At 44.3% G+C, this 16,588-nt stretch overlaps 1 protein-coding gene across 1 annotated transcript in view; it reads left to right on the plus strand.

The window, feature by feature from the left end:
* itgb5 (integrin, beta 5) overlaps positions 1 to 14,000 on the plus strand; it is a 34,789-nt gene extending 20,789 nt beyond the window's left edge. Inside the window, exons 12-16 of the mRNA XM_079733249.1 lie at positions 7,413 to 7,635; positions 8,983 to 9,083; positions 10,709 to 10,828; positions 11,076 to 11,242; positions 12,591 to 14,000. Of these exons, the coding sequence (XP_079589375.1) occupies positions 7,413 to 7,635; positions 8,983 to 9,083; positions 10,709 to 10,828; positions 11,076 to 11,242; positions 12,591 to 12,686 (707 nt within the window). The 3' untranslated portion in view covers positions 12,687 to 14,000. The remainder of the gene's footprint in view (positions 1 to 7,412; positions 7,636 to 8,982; positions 9,084 to 10,708; positions 10,829 to 11,075; positions 11,243 to 12,590) is intronic.
* The last annotated feature ends 2,588 nt before the right edge of the window (positions 14,001 to 16,588 follow it).

Here is a 16,588-nt window from a genome sequence, read left to right on the forward strand (position 1 = left end):
GCCTTGTTTTTCTGCATTCCTTACACTTTTTTTTTTAACGTGCAATTGCTGTTCAGAGTGTGCGTGTGTCTGTTTATAAACAACTGTTTGAAACACTGAGGTGTTGAGAATGGAAAAACGCTTGGATAATTACCCAAGCTGTTAATAACGACCTGTTTCTCAATCCACATGCATGGTTTCATGAGGGCTTTCCTTTCAGTAGGCAATTTCCAAAACCAAATGAAAGGGTTTGAAGAATATGGAATAGAGGCTTATGTCAACCGAGTGGGCCATTGAATTTATCTCTAAGATTCTGGTGATGAATGCGATGCTTTAGCTGAACAAATAAACAACAGTGAGAGATGGCCTTCTGTGCCATCAGAATTGGTTTGCCTTTTATTTTGGCCCTTTTATTCATGCACCATCAACAAAAATACCCCTAGCTCTACCAACAACACCACTTCCACCATTTCACATCACAAGTCTACCCCCTTCCCCCAGTACAGACAAAAGACCAGACTATATGCCGACTCAGCAAAACAAACCAAATATCTGACATACCCTTTAAACAAATATCAGCTGTGTGTTGACCGAGGTACTCCCCAGGAATAGTTTGTGACACTACATGGGTCTTTGTGTGTGTGTGTGTGTGGTTGTCATTTGCATGGAGTTATGAAGGGGAGAGCACGGCTGAGGAAACACATGTCCATTAGGAAGCAGACTGACGACACCAGAGTAAACATTGGTTTCACGGCTTCTAATGATCGTTGTCTGTCGACGATGTTAGCTTTGTTGCTATGTTTAAACCCCCCTCAGAAATACGTCATCACAGCTCTTGATAACGGTAATTTGTGTAAATCCACCACCACCGCCACATGGTCCACGCACCACATGGTTTGCAGTGAGGTCTTCAGACTAGGTATTTTAAAAGGTGAAGGTCTAAGCAGTATAAAGACACGACAGACACCTTCACCTTAACCCTGCCCTCCGTCCTGGTATCTGGGGCTGGGTCACTGTTGACTGTGTGTTTGGCTCTGATGACAGACGGCTTGCCTCCGTGTACACTGGGGAGCTTGTCTCGGCCTGCATATCTTCAACCACCCGCATATTTGGGAAGTTTTGCTGAGCGGGAGAACCACAGGGATGGAGGTTGTCGTGTTTGTATTATGTGTCTTGTCAATGCTGACACCATTAAAATGCAGAGCGTATCGATCGACATGTCTCCCAGGGATGCTTGTTGAATAGCGTTATATCAGACTTCAACTTGATTGTGTTTTTTGTATTTGTCTGTGTCTGTCTGCGTGTGGCCGTGTTACAGACAATACAATACTCTATTGTTATATCGTACAGCAGTGCAGACAAAAAAACAACCGAAAACGATCCTCCAACCCACCGAGGCGTTCTCATGCAAGCCATTCACAGACTCAGATTCCCTCTCTGCCCAACCCTGGTTCTATTTTCTATCCATTTTTTGCGAGGAGACACACGCATGTCGTGGTGGTGTGGCTGTGGGTGTGGACAGCGTCACGGCCTACGATGTTGACCGCCATCCTTGTTCCAGCCGGTTCTGCCTGGATGTCAGTTGACGGTTCAGTTCCTGGCCCTTGCTGGTGGGGTTTCCTGTGGGGTTTGGGGGGACCCTGGGCTCCGATGGCGGATAGGCAAGGGTTTGTTTCAGCAGATGCTGGCTGCTTTGCATCACCTCCTTTTAACTTTAAAGACCTTCATGTTTATCTGGTACAAAAAGGGCCTTTAGAATCTATTTGCATACGCTTTGTCTGTCCTGAATTGATTTGTTTTTTTAGTTTTTAATTTGACCATTATAATCTCCCTCCAGACAGCTGATGGCATTGCAACAAACACAGGCAGACAGGGTTGTGCACTTGGGATGCGAAGAGAGAGCCGCCAACAAGCCTGTTGTCTTATCTATAGGACAGAATGTCTCTGTGTGCTGCACGCCTTTTTGCATTGACAAGGTTCTCAGTGATGACTAGCCACTACTGCTGGTGTAAACACCCAAGAGTAACATAAGCAAAGCTGAAGTCCAAAAAAAAAGTTACTCTAAACAAAAAGGACGAGTCACGTCGACTGTAGCCCAAAGTCCAAGAGGAACCAAAGAAACTCAGACATTGCAATTGTTGGTATTTATCGTTTATGGGTTTTCTCGTGGTCATTTCTTTTTTCATGTGTCAGCTATTTTTCTCCTATCAGTCAGGGGATCCAGTAGAATGCCCTGTCTGCAGTTTCATCTGCCGCTAAAGTGAGCATGGACTGGTAACTCCCTGTGTGTACAGGAGCCCCCCCACTCTATCTCTGACGTTACCGAGAGCACAGTCTCTACTGCAGTTGTCTTAGTGGTTTTTCTCCTCACTGTCATCAAAGTATCACTTCTCCTTCCATCGCCGTTGGCACGAAGGGCTTATATTTTTACGTTACCCAATGATTGCGGGATTCTTTACTCCATCCTCCCGCGTCCGTGTGCATTGTCTGCGTATGCGATTTAAAGATTGCCGTTGAAACCACTCTTTGAGCAGGCCAAGCTTTCCCTTACACTAAAATAAACAGATAATGCAAAATAGAGAAGCCCTCTTTTCTTAGTTCCGTCTCCCATAACGGTTAGAAAGTTGTCCCCTCAGAGCCAGCCCTCTCTAGCCGTGAACCAACACAAGGGCCTGTAATCAGATCGAACAAAGCGCTGTGGAAATACCACGTGTGGTTGTTGCGATACAGCTTTTTTTGTTAAAGCTGTCATTATAATGATGTATTTTACAATCCGTCATAGTAGAAGGGAGGGGCTTTGCGCCGTAATAACATGATACCATATAATGCATGCAATCCTCTTAAACTGAAATAGATACACAAAAGACACAGTTGGTAGTCCTGTTGTTAACCTTCAAATTTGAAAATGGCAGCGCTCCCACAAAGCCAAAGAACGGCTTGGTTTGCAAGACCTCATGATTGGGTAGACAGAGTATTAATGCAGCTTTCAGTGAAATGCTCCGTCCAATAGAAAAGGGAAGGATCTTTAAGGAACATATTTTTATCGTCCGAGAGGCCACAGCTCATTTCCCCCCTAAAATAAAAATATTTTGTAATTTCATCACAAAGTCACAAAGTCAGTAACTTTGTTTCCATGAATAACCTCCATAACCTCTATGGAGTGTTTTCTAAAGCAACTCAACTTTTTAGTACGTCATTGTGTTAGAGCATTATAATTAGTAACGCACCACTTGATGCTTCTAAATTGTTCACACTGGACCTTTAAGTGTCACAGAAACATATGCATGCACAGTTTGCACACAGAAACATCCGCTTGAGAAAGGGGCTCTGACCACAAGAGGAGGAGGTCTTGCTTTGATTTTCTCTGTCCCTGTCTCCGTCCCGCTCTTTCTCTCTGTCTCTATCTCTGTCTCAGCCCTCTCTCCCCCACTGTCTGTCGTGTCCACACTGGGAGGCACTGGGGAGTCAATGTTCCTCCTAGTGTTGTGAAGTGCGGTCTGCTTTTAAATAAGCCTTTGTGCAGCAACCACCAGTGCATCGAGCCCACTATTTATAATGAGGGCCGGTGGGTTCATCAGGTCCAGTCCATTGGCTTTGGCTTCTGCAAGGGGTCGTTTGGTTCCAAACAGCTACAAGAATGCTGACAATGTGATGATTACACACATGATAAAAAGTAGATCTTGTTTTTTGATTTTTTGTTTGTTTCTTTGTGCCGGGTCATTCAACTAAAACAGCCTTCGCTCCTCAAAACCCTTCATACGGTTTTAAATCAAGTTTGGAGTTGTTTATACCACTTGACTTTTATACTTTTAACACAGAAGCAGCAAAGCAGCTGTGCTCCAGATTGTTTATTAAGCGAACACTGAATGGGAAATATAATTTATGGCTTAGATGACAAATCAAACTCATGAAATGTTACATGAGTCACCTCTGCTCCCAGCAACGGGGACAGTGTTGCGGACCTTTGACTAATGGAGCAGGCTGATGGGAAAGAGCTCTCACAAGCTGTGTTTGTTGGCTTGTTATTGATCAGTCAGGCGCTGTGCTCTGGACGTGATTCATGCCATGGACGGGGCATCCTTCCAATAAACGGCTTGTTGTTCTGCAGGTTCCAGACGTGGTAACGACCAGCGTAACGGCTATGTGATTGTGTTTTTTACGCATCAGGCCATGTGAGATTGTGATTATCTGCATTTAGTTTTAAAGCCGTAGCACATAAAATGCGATGCCCATGACGAAGAGCAACAGTTGATCCATTTTATGGACAATTAAAGCATTGTATCTGATAAAATGAATTGGGTTGATGATGTTTTGTCCAAATATAGTTAGCTAGATCCATAAACATGATTGTTGACAGCCCTAACATAACGCTAATGTTCCAAAACCTCTCCAAACAGTACGCTATGCATGGCTCATAATATATGTAATGTCTTCTAGCCCAGGTCTGTCATTTTTGCTACTGTTATTCACCTCATAGGTCATTATAGAAGTGTTTGAATTGTCTGTTTTCCTTTCCACCTTGTGCCTCTGTGTGTTGAAGTGCTGCATTGGTCACCGGCGATGGTTAAATACCGGATCCCAGTTAACCAGCAGGAAAATGTGGGCATGACCCGCCTCCACAAATGCAATTGGATGATTTCCATTTTGCAGGAAGCCGATTCCGCGCTTTGGGTCTGAACCATGTCCCTTTGGTCTCCTCTCTATTGTGTGTTTGTCTTTAGTTTTTTGACCGCTGTGTCCTGTCCTGCCCCACAGCAGGGGTGCGAGACATCAATTGACCCAGTGACCTCCACGCACCGAAACGTGGAGAAAGGGAAGGAGAGGGTTCAAGAGTTCACGACCGGATGCGTGTCACATTAAGGCAGAAATAACACGTCAATGTTGAACTGAGATTTCCTCATTTCCTTTTCCACTTCCACGGCTTAGTTAGTCATTACACTGCCCACTTAATGTGACCATCAGGTGATGTCGGGGACACCACAATGATAGACGGAAAAGCAAGAGGGAAATTGCATAACTTAACAAAGTAAGGATGATTCATAAACCTGCGCTCTCTCACGCTCATCTGTTTTTAAGGGTGTAGCTCTTACAAAGCCTGCGTGCTTAGCTCAAACTCTGTCGTTCTTTCTCTTTCTGGTGATGTTAAAGGAACAGATGAATGATTATCAAGACAATAATAATAATAATGGGCCAGGGTCATAGGATCACAAATGCTAAACGAAGTGTCGCGTTTGTTCTGATAACATTAAGTGACCGGACCGACCGGTCTGTAGAGTTTGTTGACATACAGTTCTAATTGATCTGACCTCGTCCATATCCATCCTAATATGTCAAGCTTAAATGATTAACTCATTAACAATTCATCATGTAAAATAATGCTTGCATTACAGCTAACAAGTGGCCTGTCACTGGAAAGGTCAACTAAGAGATGTATCGATCACTGTATGATGGCATTCAACTGTAGGAGAGCTAAACATAACAGGTGACGGAGGACTAATACACTTGTTGACATTTTGGACTTGCAGCTTCAACGTCAACAAGAAAAACACATAATTGTGAATTAATGTCACTGTTGTGTAACTGTTGTGCACACCTGCACAATAATCTCACCATCAGCAGAAAGGAATATTGAAGGCACACGTTGAAGCATCTTGTTTGACAGCTAGACGTTGACACCACCTAAACCCTGTCTCGATTTAAAAAAAGAGAAAAAACACCTCTAGCTCTTCCTCATTGATTCCCTTGGAGCCCTGCCATCCTGGTAACAACATGCACCCATGACCTTAGTGCTGGGACTCATCCAGACAGCCCAGTTGGTCATGCAACCGCCTACCACTGGACCCATTTTGGAAGCGGTGCTTCAAGCCACGTAGTGAGGAAAAAACTCAATTTTATTGTGCTCCACTATTAAATCTTAATTGTCTACAGCCGCCAAAAGATTTTAAGTTAGATAACAGCATCTACGAAATGGCTCAATGTACCCTTTTAAGTTGGCAAGATCTTTACATGTATATAAAAAAGGCCCTTATGTGTTGTCCGTAAAGCTGTCTGTATAATTTTACAGATAGTGTATTGTGTAATAGGTCTGCGTTATGGTAACCACCCAGCTGTGTCTGCAAGTTGTTTTTCTCCTTCAGTGTCTGTGTGACTTTAAGCGGTACAGTGATCTGTTTCCCATTATCCCCAAGTACACTGGCTGCTGGTCAAGTCTAGAGCTGACTTTAAAGTTATTTTTGCTGTCATTGCGGTTGCCATCAGTAAATATCTCTTCCATGTCTCCTAAATAATCTCATTTATATAATTTGTCATGATGTGTACTGTATGTAGAGATGTGTGCTTTTAATGTGTAATGTCATAAGCCCCATATAATTAATAGAAGCTAACATCCAGGTCTTGAGCTAACACCTGAAATATGTTGCAGTATTTATCTTGATGGTCCAGCCAAACCCAAGTTTAATGATGGCCTGTGGAATTTATTTTAACAGAAACTAAACCGTGCAGCAGCCCAGAGCCACTTGGTGAATTTGTAGTTTTCATTCCTATAAAGTTTTAAGTATCCCTTCCTTGTGTCTTTTAACCCTCAACCTGACCCAGTCACCTTTCGCCTTAAGCAGGCCTATATTTATGGGTTAATTTGCTTGCCCAAAAGCCTATATAAACAAACATCTCTCAAACGATTGGCCTTGACAAAATACGCCCTTGTCCCTTCAGTTAGATTCCACGTTGGTCCCAGTTCTCAACGCTGGAGAGCGACTGAATGAGAGCCTTCTTTGTACGGGTCACGGACCAACGGGCGCGAAGCAGGCCTCCTTATTAACAACACAGCCACCAAGTCACCGTGGCAAGGATTCATGGCGGTGTTTTTTCCGCCGTATGAACAGTGGTCACGCAGGACAGGGTGGGACGAACCAGTGTTCTGACCGGTAGCTCACCGTGCTGTCTGAAGAGCTCACGCCCTTGAGCCGTCTCATTGGACTGGAGCCAGGAGGAGGGAAAGGGTGGAAGGGGTTGGGAAAACACCCTAACCTCCAGGGGCTGTGATTTGGCTGTAGAGGTGTGCTTTGAATGACCACGGCGGTTGCTATGGAGACACTCGACACGGTTTCATTGGCTGTACACTACCCCCGGTCTGAGTGAGGCACCCTTAGGAGATTACGTCAGGAAAAGCAAACCATAAAGTGCGTGCGTGCGTGCGTGCGTTTACGCTTTGTGCATTTTATCGTTTTATCGTATTTGGATACGTCTTGCATCCTACATTTATCCAACAAATCACCGTTCTTTAAACAATACTTCTACACACCTTTTGGATGAACTGGCTTCCGGGTCTTGGCTTAGCACTAAACATACAATTGCGTGCTGTGCAACGTCTGAGGTGTAATTACTGCTAACGACCCCCGACCCTGACCCAACGCCTGCTTTCCTCCCCGCCCCAGGCCACGGAGAGTGCCACTGCGGGGAATGCAAGTGCCACGCCGGCTACATCGGCGACAACTGCAACTGTTCCACGGAGACGACCTCGTGCCTTGCCGACGACGGCCAGCTGTGCAGCGGCAGGGGCAGCTGCGTATGCGGCCGCTGCCGCTGCTCCGAGCCCGGGGCCTTCGGAGACACCTGTGAGAAGTGCCCCACCTGCCCTGACGCCTGCGGCACCAAGAGGTAGGAGCCCTCTGGCTTAAGGGGATATTACTCGCAGGTTGGGTTAAATGTTCAGATATATCTGGTGTCGATACACAGCGTCGGGAGGAGTTGCGGTTGCTAATGGCGTCGTGGGGAAACAGGCGTACAACGTTTAGGAACAACTGAATTAGAGATCGGTATATTGTTGTCTTTGTTGGGACCATTGGGCTTCTGTTCACTTTGGTTCGAGCTCCTCCGAGAAGGATCTAAGGAACTATTTGAGGGGTTGAACAGCTTTATTCTGTGTCAAATGTGGTGGAATGCAAGGCGTTTTGGGTAAATAAGTCGACACTTGCTCCAGGGCTTGACTCAGTCGACGTTGTGATCATAGACTGGGGATGTAGGTTAATCCGTTCCTTGAGTTATGGCAAAGCCTAAAATCTGACTATATGGTTTAAATATAGATATATATTATTTAATCTATACAAATTAATGTTGAAAATGTCAACCTGGATACTCAAAAGGTAATTCTGGCTACATGGTGGTAACTGAAATGACAGCATGGCAGTTTCCTGGCACCTGCACTATTGCCATACAAATACTAAACAGTAATTGAGAGAAGAATAATGGCTGAAAGTTGAGCTGAACCAATTAATGGTCAATCAATGGTCTTGAGAAGATCCTTCCCATCAGATAAACCCATTGTACAGCCTTTAATTTGGTGTAGACTCTGTTACGGTCAGGCCGTGTTCCATTTGGTATGAATAGGGACGTCAAAATGCTGTTGTAGGCCAAGACACTCAGTAATTGTAGTTGTTAGTATGATGCTTACAAGCAGTGATTGCCTGATAACGAAAGACATATGATAGAATTATGGTATTCATTAGAAGTCTACCGAAAAACGTTTGAATTTCCAACTATTACTGGCAATTGATGTCATGGTACATGCAGTGTTGGTTTTTTGATGCTAAACACTTCGACAATATCTGTTCGATCAAGACAGCCTACTTCATAAATGAATAAACAGTTTTGCTTTGGATTAGAAGCTAAGTACATGAGATGAGATGGTCATTCCTTTGCCACTGCTGACCCAAATAACAAAGGTTATTAACCTCCGGAAGTTGAGGTCTTGATCTGGTGATCTTTTTCAGAAGACTTTAAAGATTGAATATCTGCATAAGGTTAAGGATACCAGAATCAGTTTAGTGAACCCATAGACAGATATGGATCCATTTCATTTTGACCTACCTTAAGAAGTAACCTTTGTCCCTTCTGTCTGTCTGTCTGACTGGAAAGAAAGATTGTCTGTGTATCACTGATGTGTTCCTCTACGAACGGAGTAGTGGTGGTGGTTCCGCAGGTCTGATGCGCTCTGTGTCCCTGCAGGGAGTGCATTGAGTGCAGACTGTTCAACTCTGGCCCCCTCGCCGACAACCAGACCTGTCAACGTCTGTGCAAGGATGAAATCATCACCGTGGAAGCACTGGGTGGGTGCAAACCGGCCTGCGCTTACACACACACACACACACACACACACACACACACACACACACACACACGCACACGCACACGCACACGCACAGGCACACACACACACACACACACACACACACACACACACACACACACACACACACACACACACACACACACACAGGCACACGCGCGCGCACACACGCCACAAGAACACGGTTAGCCTCATCCATAACATCAGACAGAGATCCGCCAGGGACACTTCAAACCTCTACAATACACACTACTTCAGTAACTTTTTATTTGGTTCTGCAAGGTGATTCCATGTGTTGCACATTCAGGAATGCATTTAAGGCCTTCTCTCTCCTTTGTGCTCTCTTGTTCCTTCATAAACTCACAAACTCTATTCTCGTTATAATAATAATGGTCTATGGTGTCCTAACCAATTATCTTTGCTAAAAGGGCGCAAGATTCATGGCACATGATTACCAGTCATCTCTTCTCAACCCATCGGCTCTTGGTTCCCTTTGAACCTGCACCGACACTGGATCATGTTTAGGGTTAGCTGTTCTTGTTTTTGACAAGAGAACCTGATTGCTCGGAATGCACTATTATTAGATATGATGGGAGGTTGTCGACTGTGTGCTGAGCAGGCAGGCCCTCCTTGGTGTTTATGTTATTATCTGGCGCGTGGCAGTCTGGACACCTCCAATGAGGCCTGCAATGAAGTGCAGCTACAGCCAAACCGTTAATTTGGTCACTTGAAGCCACTCCATTAAATTATGGCATTTGACACCGTCACCCCCTCCTCTCTCCATAGGTGGTATGCCCCGCCCACTACATGCATGCAACGCTGGCAAGTTGTCAGTCAAGTCCTAGCCTTATCTTATTTGATCTGAAAACTGTATAGACAGTTTATTTATCAGTTATTGAACAATGAATTCTATGTATATGTAGAAAATCTTTTTATATGTAGGCCTATATACATTTTTGTATTAGACATATGTGATATAGTTCTAAGATATTTGTTGGATAAAAGGATCAAATAGGATAATAACACTAGGATAGCATTTGTGTTATTAGTGCATCTCATACAAATGGTGCTTTGCTTGCAGTCCTCCCAAGAATCTCTGAAAGCTTCCCGAACTTCCCTCCCAGTCCAAAGGGAGAAATCAGCATCATGTCTGGGAATGTGTTCAGCAGGCCGTACGGGCTCAGGCGCTGTAGGAGACAGCAATGGCTGCCATGACCTTGAAGATAGGCCATGAACCACGAGAAGGACACAGGCGGATCTGAAGAGCGTTTCCATATTGGCTCTGACCCAATTCTGAGCTCATGGCATAACATTCCCTGCTAGGCCTACTGTGATGCTGTCCCCTAATGGACTCCACATGTGCATACCAGAAGATTTTTGGCTTGAAAAAGAGGTGCAGGAATGGAGGATTGGACTGAGGGAGGGGTGGCTGTCGTGTTTGGACTGCGTTCGCCTGACCTCATAGTCCCTGTGGGCTCTGAATGTTTTGGTTGAGGTAGCCTGGTTGAAAACAAGGGCATCCAGATTCTGGGGTCCAGGCTTCTTTTGTCCACTGATTTCTTAGTCATCATGTAATTGTTTTTTGTTCCTCCCTCCCCGCACCAGACACGGACGACTCGGCTGGCGTGCTGTGCCTGTACAAGTCGGAGAACGACTGCGTTATGAAGTTCATGTACTCGGAGCACGCCAACGGAAAATCCATCCTCACCGCCCTGAAAGAGCCAGGTCAGTGCAACACGAAGTCACCACTAATAAACTATGAAGATAAACTCTGGCTGTTCCAGTTGGCTGCCGCTGAGAGCTCTCAGATGTGTATTGTAATGTAACGTAACAAGTATATTCAGGGCCCAAGGCACCACATATTAAGGGCCTTCTCGGCTGATCCCAGACCATTTTCGTTACGCATTCTAACAAGAAGTGTGTTTTATTAACTCTTTGACTCTGTCACCTCTCCGCCCTCATGCCTCTTCAGAGTGTGGTGGAGGTCCAGATGCCCTCATGGTGCTGCTGGCGGTGGTGGGCAGCATCCTGATGGTGGGCATCATACTGCTAGCCGCCTGGAAACTGGCCATCACCGTTCACGACCGCAGGGCGTTTGCACACTTCCAGAACGCTCGCTGCCGGGCGCGATACGAGATGGTAAGAACCTGACTTTTTCCACCTTTTAATGTTTTCTTTTAAGGCGCTTTAGGCGTCATCGTTTTGGCTTACTCACTCCGAGTTTTAGCAGTTGGCTCCTCCCCCCTCTGTCCCGCCGTCACCATAAAGGCGAGACTCGCGTGACTCATGTCTCTTTTTCCTTGTGCCTTTTTTTTCTTCTTTATTTTCTTCAGCTGTCTATCTCTTGGGTGTTTGGTAGTTTAACCGATTCCAGTGTTACTAGGAGTGCGGGAAATTGTAGCTTCACCTCTTCTGCCACTTTCAGTCAACACTAAAATCCTGCTGCCTGCCTGTGCACTCAGAAAGGAACACGTCTTTGTGGAGATGACTCCCCTGATTGGATGAAAGTGGGACACGGACACAAGAAAGTAGTTTCCTGTTTACTGCAGAAGGGCAGGACTGGGGAGCTGACCAAACACTGTAGATCAGTGAGGGCTGTCGGAATATAGAGCTGTTTAACACTTATTTTTAGAAATAAATACTGAGCCTTTTAAAGTTGTTTCTCATTCAGATTATTTTTTGTTTTATAAGTCTAGCCAAAATGTAAGAGAAGAAGGTAATTTAATAAATTGTGCAGACTGAATACAATTGACTTTTCAAAAAGAGTTTTTTTTCAGAAGAGTAGATCAATTGAGTGTATGCCCCGTTCTCGAATTTATTGAAAGGTGTGTGACTCAGAACCTAATATGTGGTAAATTGTTTGGAATCTTCAACCGATCTACCAAGTAGCCATCTTCTGTTGGTCTGCTCTTCAACATGTAGTCATTTGTTTCCAGTGCCAAAGAACCAGTTCCATCATACACGCCATTTAAAGAGGAAGCAAATTCAAAAAAGAGATAATACAGGGACAGCACCATCTAGTGGTGAAACTAGTAGATGGAAAACTACAACCTACAAAAAGCAAATCACAATAATTAAATATTTTAATTTGAACCTTGCAAAGCAGTGGTTCTTAAACAATTTTGGACTAATCTACCCCGTATATTCTTTCAGACAAGCGCCCCTTTCACTGGCACAAATCATTTACGGAGTGTGAACATACATCATTGATCCTTTTGACCTGACCCAAAGTCGTAACACCTTCTCTTAAAAAAGACATGGCACTGCTGCAACTGTTGGCTCATTTCTCGCCGAGAAAGGCAGCAAGCCAGAGGGTTCGGAACAGAAACCGACAGGCAAAAGATTTGACGTGCCTCTTTTTAGCTGTAAATTTTATGTCTGATTATTATTTGGTTTTGTTTCTTCTTGTTTTGTACAAGTTTCTCAGGAAGCGATGCAATCTCACTCACTCCACCAATCCCCCCCCCCCCCCCTCCTGTCCCAACAGGCTTCCAACCCTGTGTACAAGCAGCCGGGGGCCAGCGACGCCGTAAGGGAGGACTTCAGCATGTACGATAAGCCTTTCAACGGAGGGCACCACTGATCCTCCCCTCCCCCCCTCCCCCCCTCCCCAGCCTCTGCGGGGCGGCTGCTGGCGGCGGGACCCATCCCATCAGCCCGTCCCCGGAGGACAGGGTAGGGTCGGGTGGGGTCGGTGGACCCACGCTCACCCCACCGACCGGCTCCGTGCCTACGCTAGGGAACGGACATGACGCGCGTGTGTCGGAGACGGCGTGTGACCTTAAATAAATGGAGAAAGAAGAAAAAAGGCTCTTTGAAGAGTTAACATCTGACAGGCCGCAGTGACTTAACTGATTGGGCCCGCGGCATTGCAATTTTGCAGCAGGTTATGACACCCGGAATGCTGATACTGGTATTGGGTTGTGTCCAAAAACAAGCTTGTTGGATTGTAGATAATGGACACAAACGCACAAAAGACTTCATTAAGATATACGGCACATGACACTGACCTTTATAATCTTTTTGTATATATCTTTTCAATTTGAAAAATGCCTTTTCTCACTCCCAGCTATGCTTTGTACAATACGGTACCCTCGGTAAGGAAACTTTATATAGCATCGGAGGAGCTTCAGCTCCACAAGATTATCGTGACCATGGTGTTACTAACAAATCATTAGCAATAGACAGCCAATCTTTTGAGTATTTGGGGTCTGAGGTCTGAAATCTGGACCCCCTACTTTGTATGCCGTGTTCCCTCCTCATTGAACTCCATCCTGGTTATCTGCAATGTACTAACTCTGGGCTCCTCAAGGCAACTGCAACCAATCATAAGTGGATGTACTGATGCATTTATATAGGCCCAGAATCAGGCCATTGCCTTGCGATGCATTTTCAGAATGCAGGGTTTTTCTGTATCCTGTACTGATTCATCGACCAGGTGGCTTCGAAACAATGATTCTTGTCGTCCAACCAAAATAATCTAAGGGCCGAGGATGGTTTCATTGCAAGCTGCGGATATTGACACGCCCTTCCACCAAGCCAGCTTCGGTAAACCCCAGAGAGACTTGGAGAGAGAGAGAGAGAGAGAGTTAAAAGATTAACGCACTCCAGAGTTCACTCACATAACTGCACTGGAAAAGCTTGGAAGTGGGTGACAAGCAGCTAGAAGTGAAAGGGGGGGCAGCTTTTTGGTATTTTTGTGGCAGTCCTCAAGTTTCTGTGGCTGGGTGTGGGCAGACGGACGGGTGGGCGGGCGCTTTGGCCCAGAAAAATATGAGCTCATCCACATGAGAACCGCCCGGGGTATATCCTCTACTAGAATGATACGCAATGTGTCTGCACAGCCTTTCAGAACAAGTTTATGCATCTGTACACAGACCAGGAATGGGAAAAAAAACAATAAATGGATTTACATCAAGGCATGTCTTTTTTGGTTTACATGTGTAATACAAGCCGTTTCAAAATCTGCCCAGACCTGTGCCTTGATGACCTCACAGGTGGGAGTGTCCACCAAGATATCTGATGGCTAGATAAGTCTCCCAATCTAGGCAGTGGACTGCAGAAAATTGCTCATCTATCCATCATACATCTAGGGTTGTAATTGCTCATCACACTCACACCTGGTGGTACACTAGGACTTTAGTTTTTCTCAATCGTTTAAACATGTTTTCTGAAACTATAGCTCAATTTCTCAAAACTCTGAACACAAACCTGAGAAGAGTTAATCATTTTGTCAACACTCCACAAATTCTTCTCAAAACTGATTTTTTTCCACCAAACAGTAAACACAGCTATCAAATGAATATATCTTAGAGAGCATCAATTAAACACTGGTGTGATAAATTCAAAACACTTCCATCAAAATACTATTTACATATGTTTTGGCTTCATGAGGCCATGTAACATATTCCAATGAATAAAATTGTTTATAAATAACTTTCTTTTTGAAAGTTGCAATTAGGTGGTACATTTACACTGTTGCCATATTGTAATACAATACTGTGAATATATATCATATAAATATTGCATGGACACAATCGCATCAGAATAGGATGCAATGCATATTTGTCTATCCAATGAGCTCCAATGGGCTAAACTCACTATCCAAGCTTCCCAGAGTTATATTGTACACCAATAGTTGATGCTGTAACATTGTTCTGACAATACACCAATGTTACCTATATTACAGTACAGTAATTGCACTAATAAGTAAAATGAAAAACACTACAGTAAGAAAATGTTTAGACTGTCTTTCGGGGATGTAATGATGAAATCAGTGCACAAGTACAAAAAGGTAACAAAGCACATATTTATTTGTTACTGTAATACAGTAAAATGTTCAGCTGAACTGACTGCATTAAAAGCTTTTCGTAGGCCAACAAAAAATAAAAATAAGAATATAAATGAGGTGAAACAGATCTACATGTAAATCAGTCTGTATCCCACCTCCAATCCTGATCAGGCCAGAGGACCATATCCACAACACAATAGAGCATACCTGAGGCATCTTTTATGCTCTGAAACATGATTGAAGTGTTTTGCCAGTTGAGTTTGAACAGGTGAGAGGAGTGAGTTAGACGTTTACATGACGCAAAAGTGGCGTCGCGTCTTCACTTTTTATTCCGCGTTTAGACGAGCGTTTTCGGGAGGAAATCTGCGAGCATACGGTGACGCAGAAGTGTGTGTAAGTCGATTGGGTATGCATGTCAGGCGGCTAGATGGTGCTGTGATACACGATGACGCAACACCGCCATGTCTGAGCGCATGCGTAGAATCTTCAGTCTTCTCTTATCTGCGCCGCGAAAACCAAAACATAATTACAGATCCTTCTCTGTTCAGTAATACTGTCTGTTCATATCCTGTACATTTCGTGGAAAGACTCCTGTAAGTTTATTAGAGCTGCCAGAGCAGCTTGACGGTCCGACGCATGAAAATAATCCAACATGTTTATTTCCCTGTATTGGCGCATGTATGTGACGTAAACGCGTACGCGACGTGAGCAGATTTGAACAGAGTTTTGCGTCTTGGCAGTGTAGACGGAAACGTTACTGCAGAGCGTATTCAAGTTTTCCGCTCTGGAGTGTGGTTTCAGATTTTTTTTTGCGTTTTTAAGACCGAAAAACGCCGTCGCCGTCTAAACGAAAGGCACTTCCGATAAAATATTTGGTCGTTTTTACCCGCAAGCGTCCTCGTGTAAACGGGGCCTAAGTGTATCATTTTGACAAGGGTCTGAGCTGTTCTGCTAATTGTGTCTAGTGTTTTGCAAACACAGGTCCTCTTTTCAAAATAGTGCCTAAGTAATTGAAAAACAAATGTAAAAGAACCTCAGCTTGCGTGTGTTCGTTGTTGAGTTTGCTCTCTGCAGCGCTGATGCATGCAATATGCACAAGCGGTGGAATCAACTTTTCTCGACATTTCTCTTGGGAGGTGAAGGCATTTGGATTTAGGCAGGTTTTTCGAGATTGGAGAATTGGGGATGGATGATAAACAAAACGTTTAGCAAGCTGTAGTTCTGACGCCATCTAGTGGATATTGATTAGGATATTATTAATTATCCGATTCAAACAACGCAGAGGGAGAACCATTCCAGGCATCCTCAACCTTGCAGACAAGTAACAAATAAACGAAAATAAACACGAGATTTACGTTTACAGCTGATTTGGAAAATCTATAGCCTACTGCATTTAATTCCAAGATGTGAAAACATTCTCTCGACAGACACAGTTGCCCAATCAAATGGGCTTTTAATTGTTTATTGACAATTATAGCTTACAAAAAAGACTAAGATATACGTAGACTAATTTATACACACTTGGGAAAAAGTTTCCTTGACGCACAAAGTTGTTGGTAAAACACTTTTTTACTTAAAACAAACAGCACCACAACAGTCATTTCACTTGCACAACTCAAGACCTCCTCCAGCCGAGAACGCTGGCCCTGTTTAGTAGCACCAGAATGGGTGTGGCTCAATTAACCAATGAGCCC

Source organism: Pollachius pollachius, assembly GCF_949987615.1.
Source record: "Pollachius pollachius genome assembly, chromosome: 3".
Classification (NCBI taxonomy): Eukaryota; Metazoa; Chordata; class Actinopteri; order Gadiformes; family Gadidae; genus Pollachius; species Pollachius pollachius.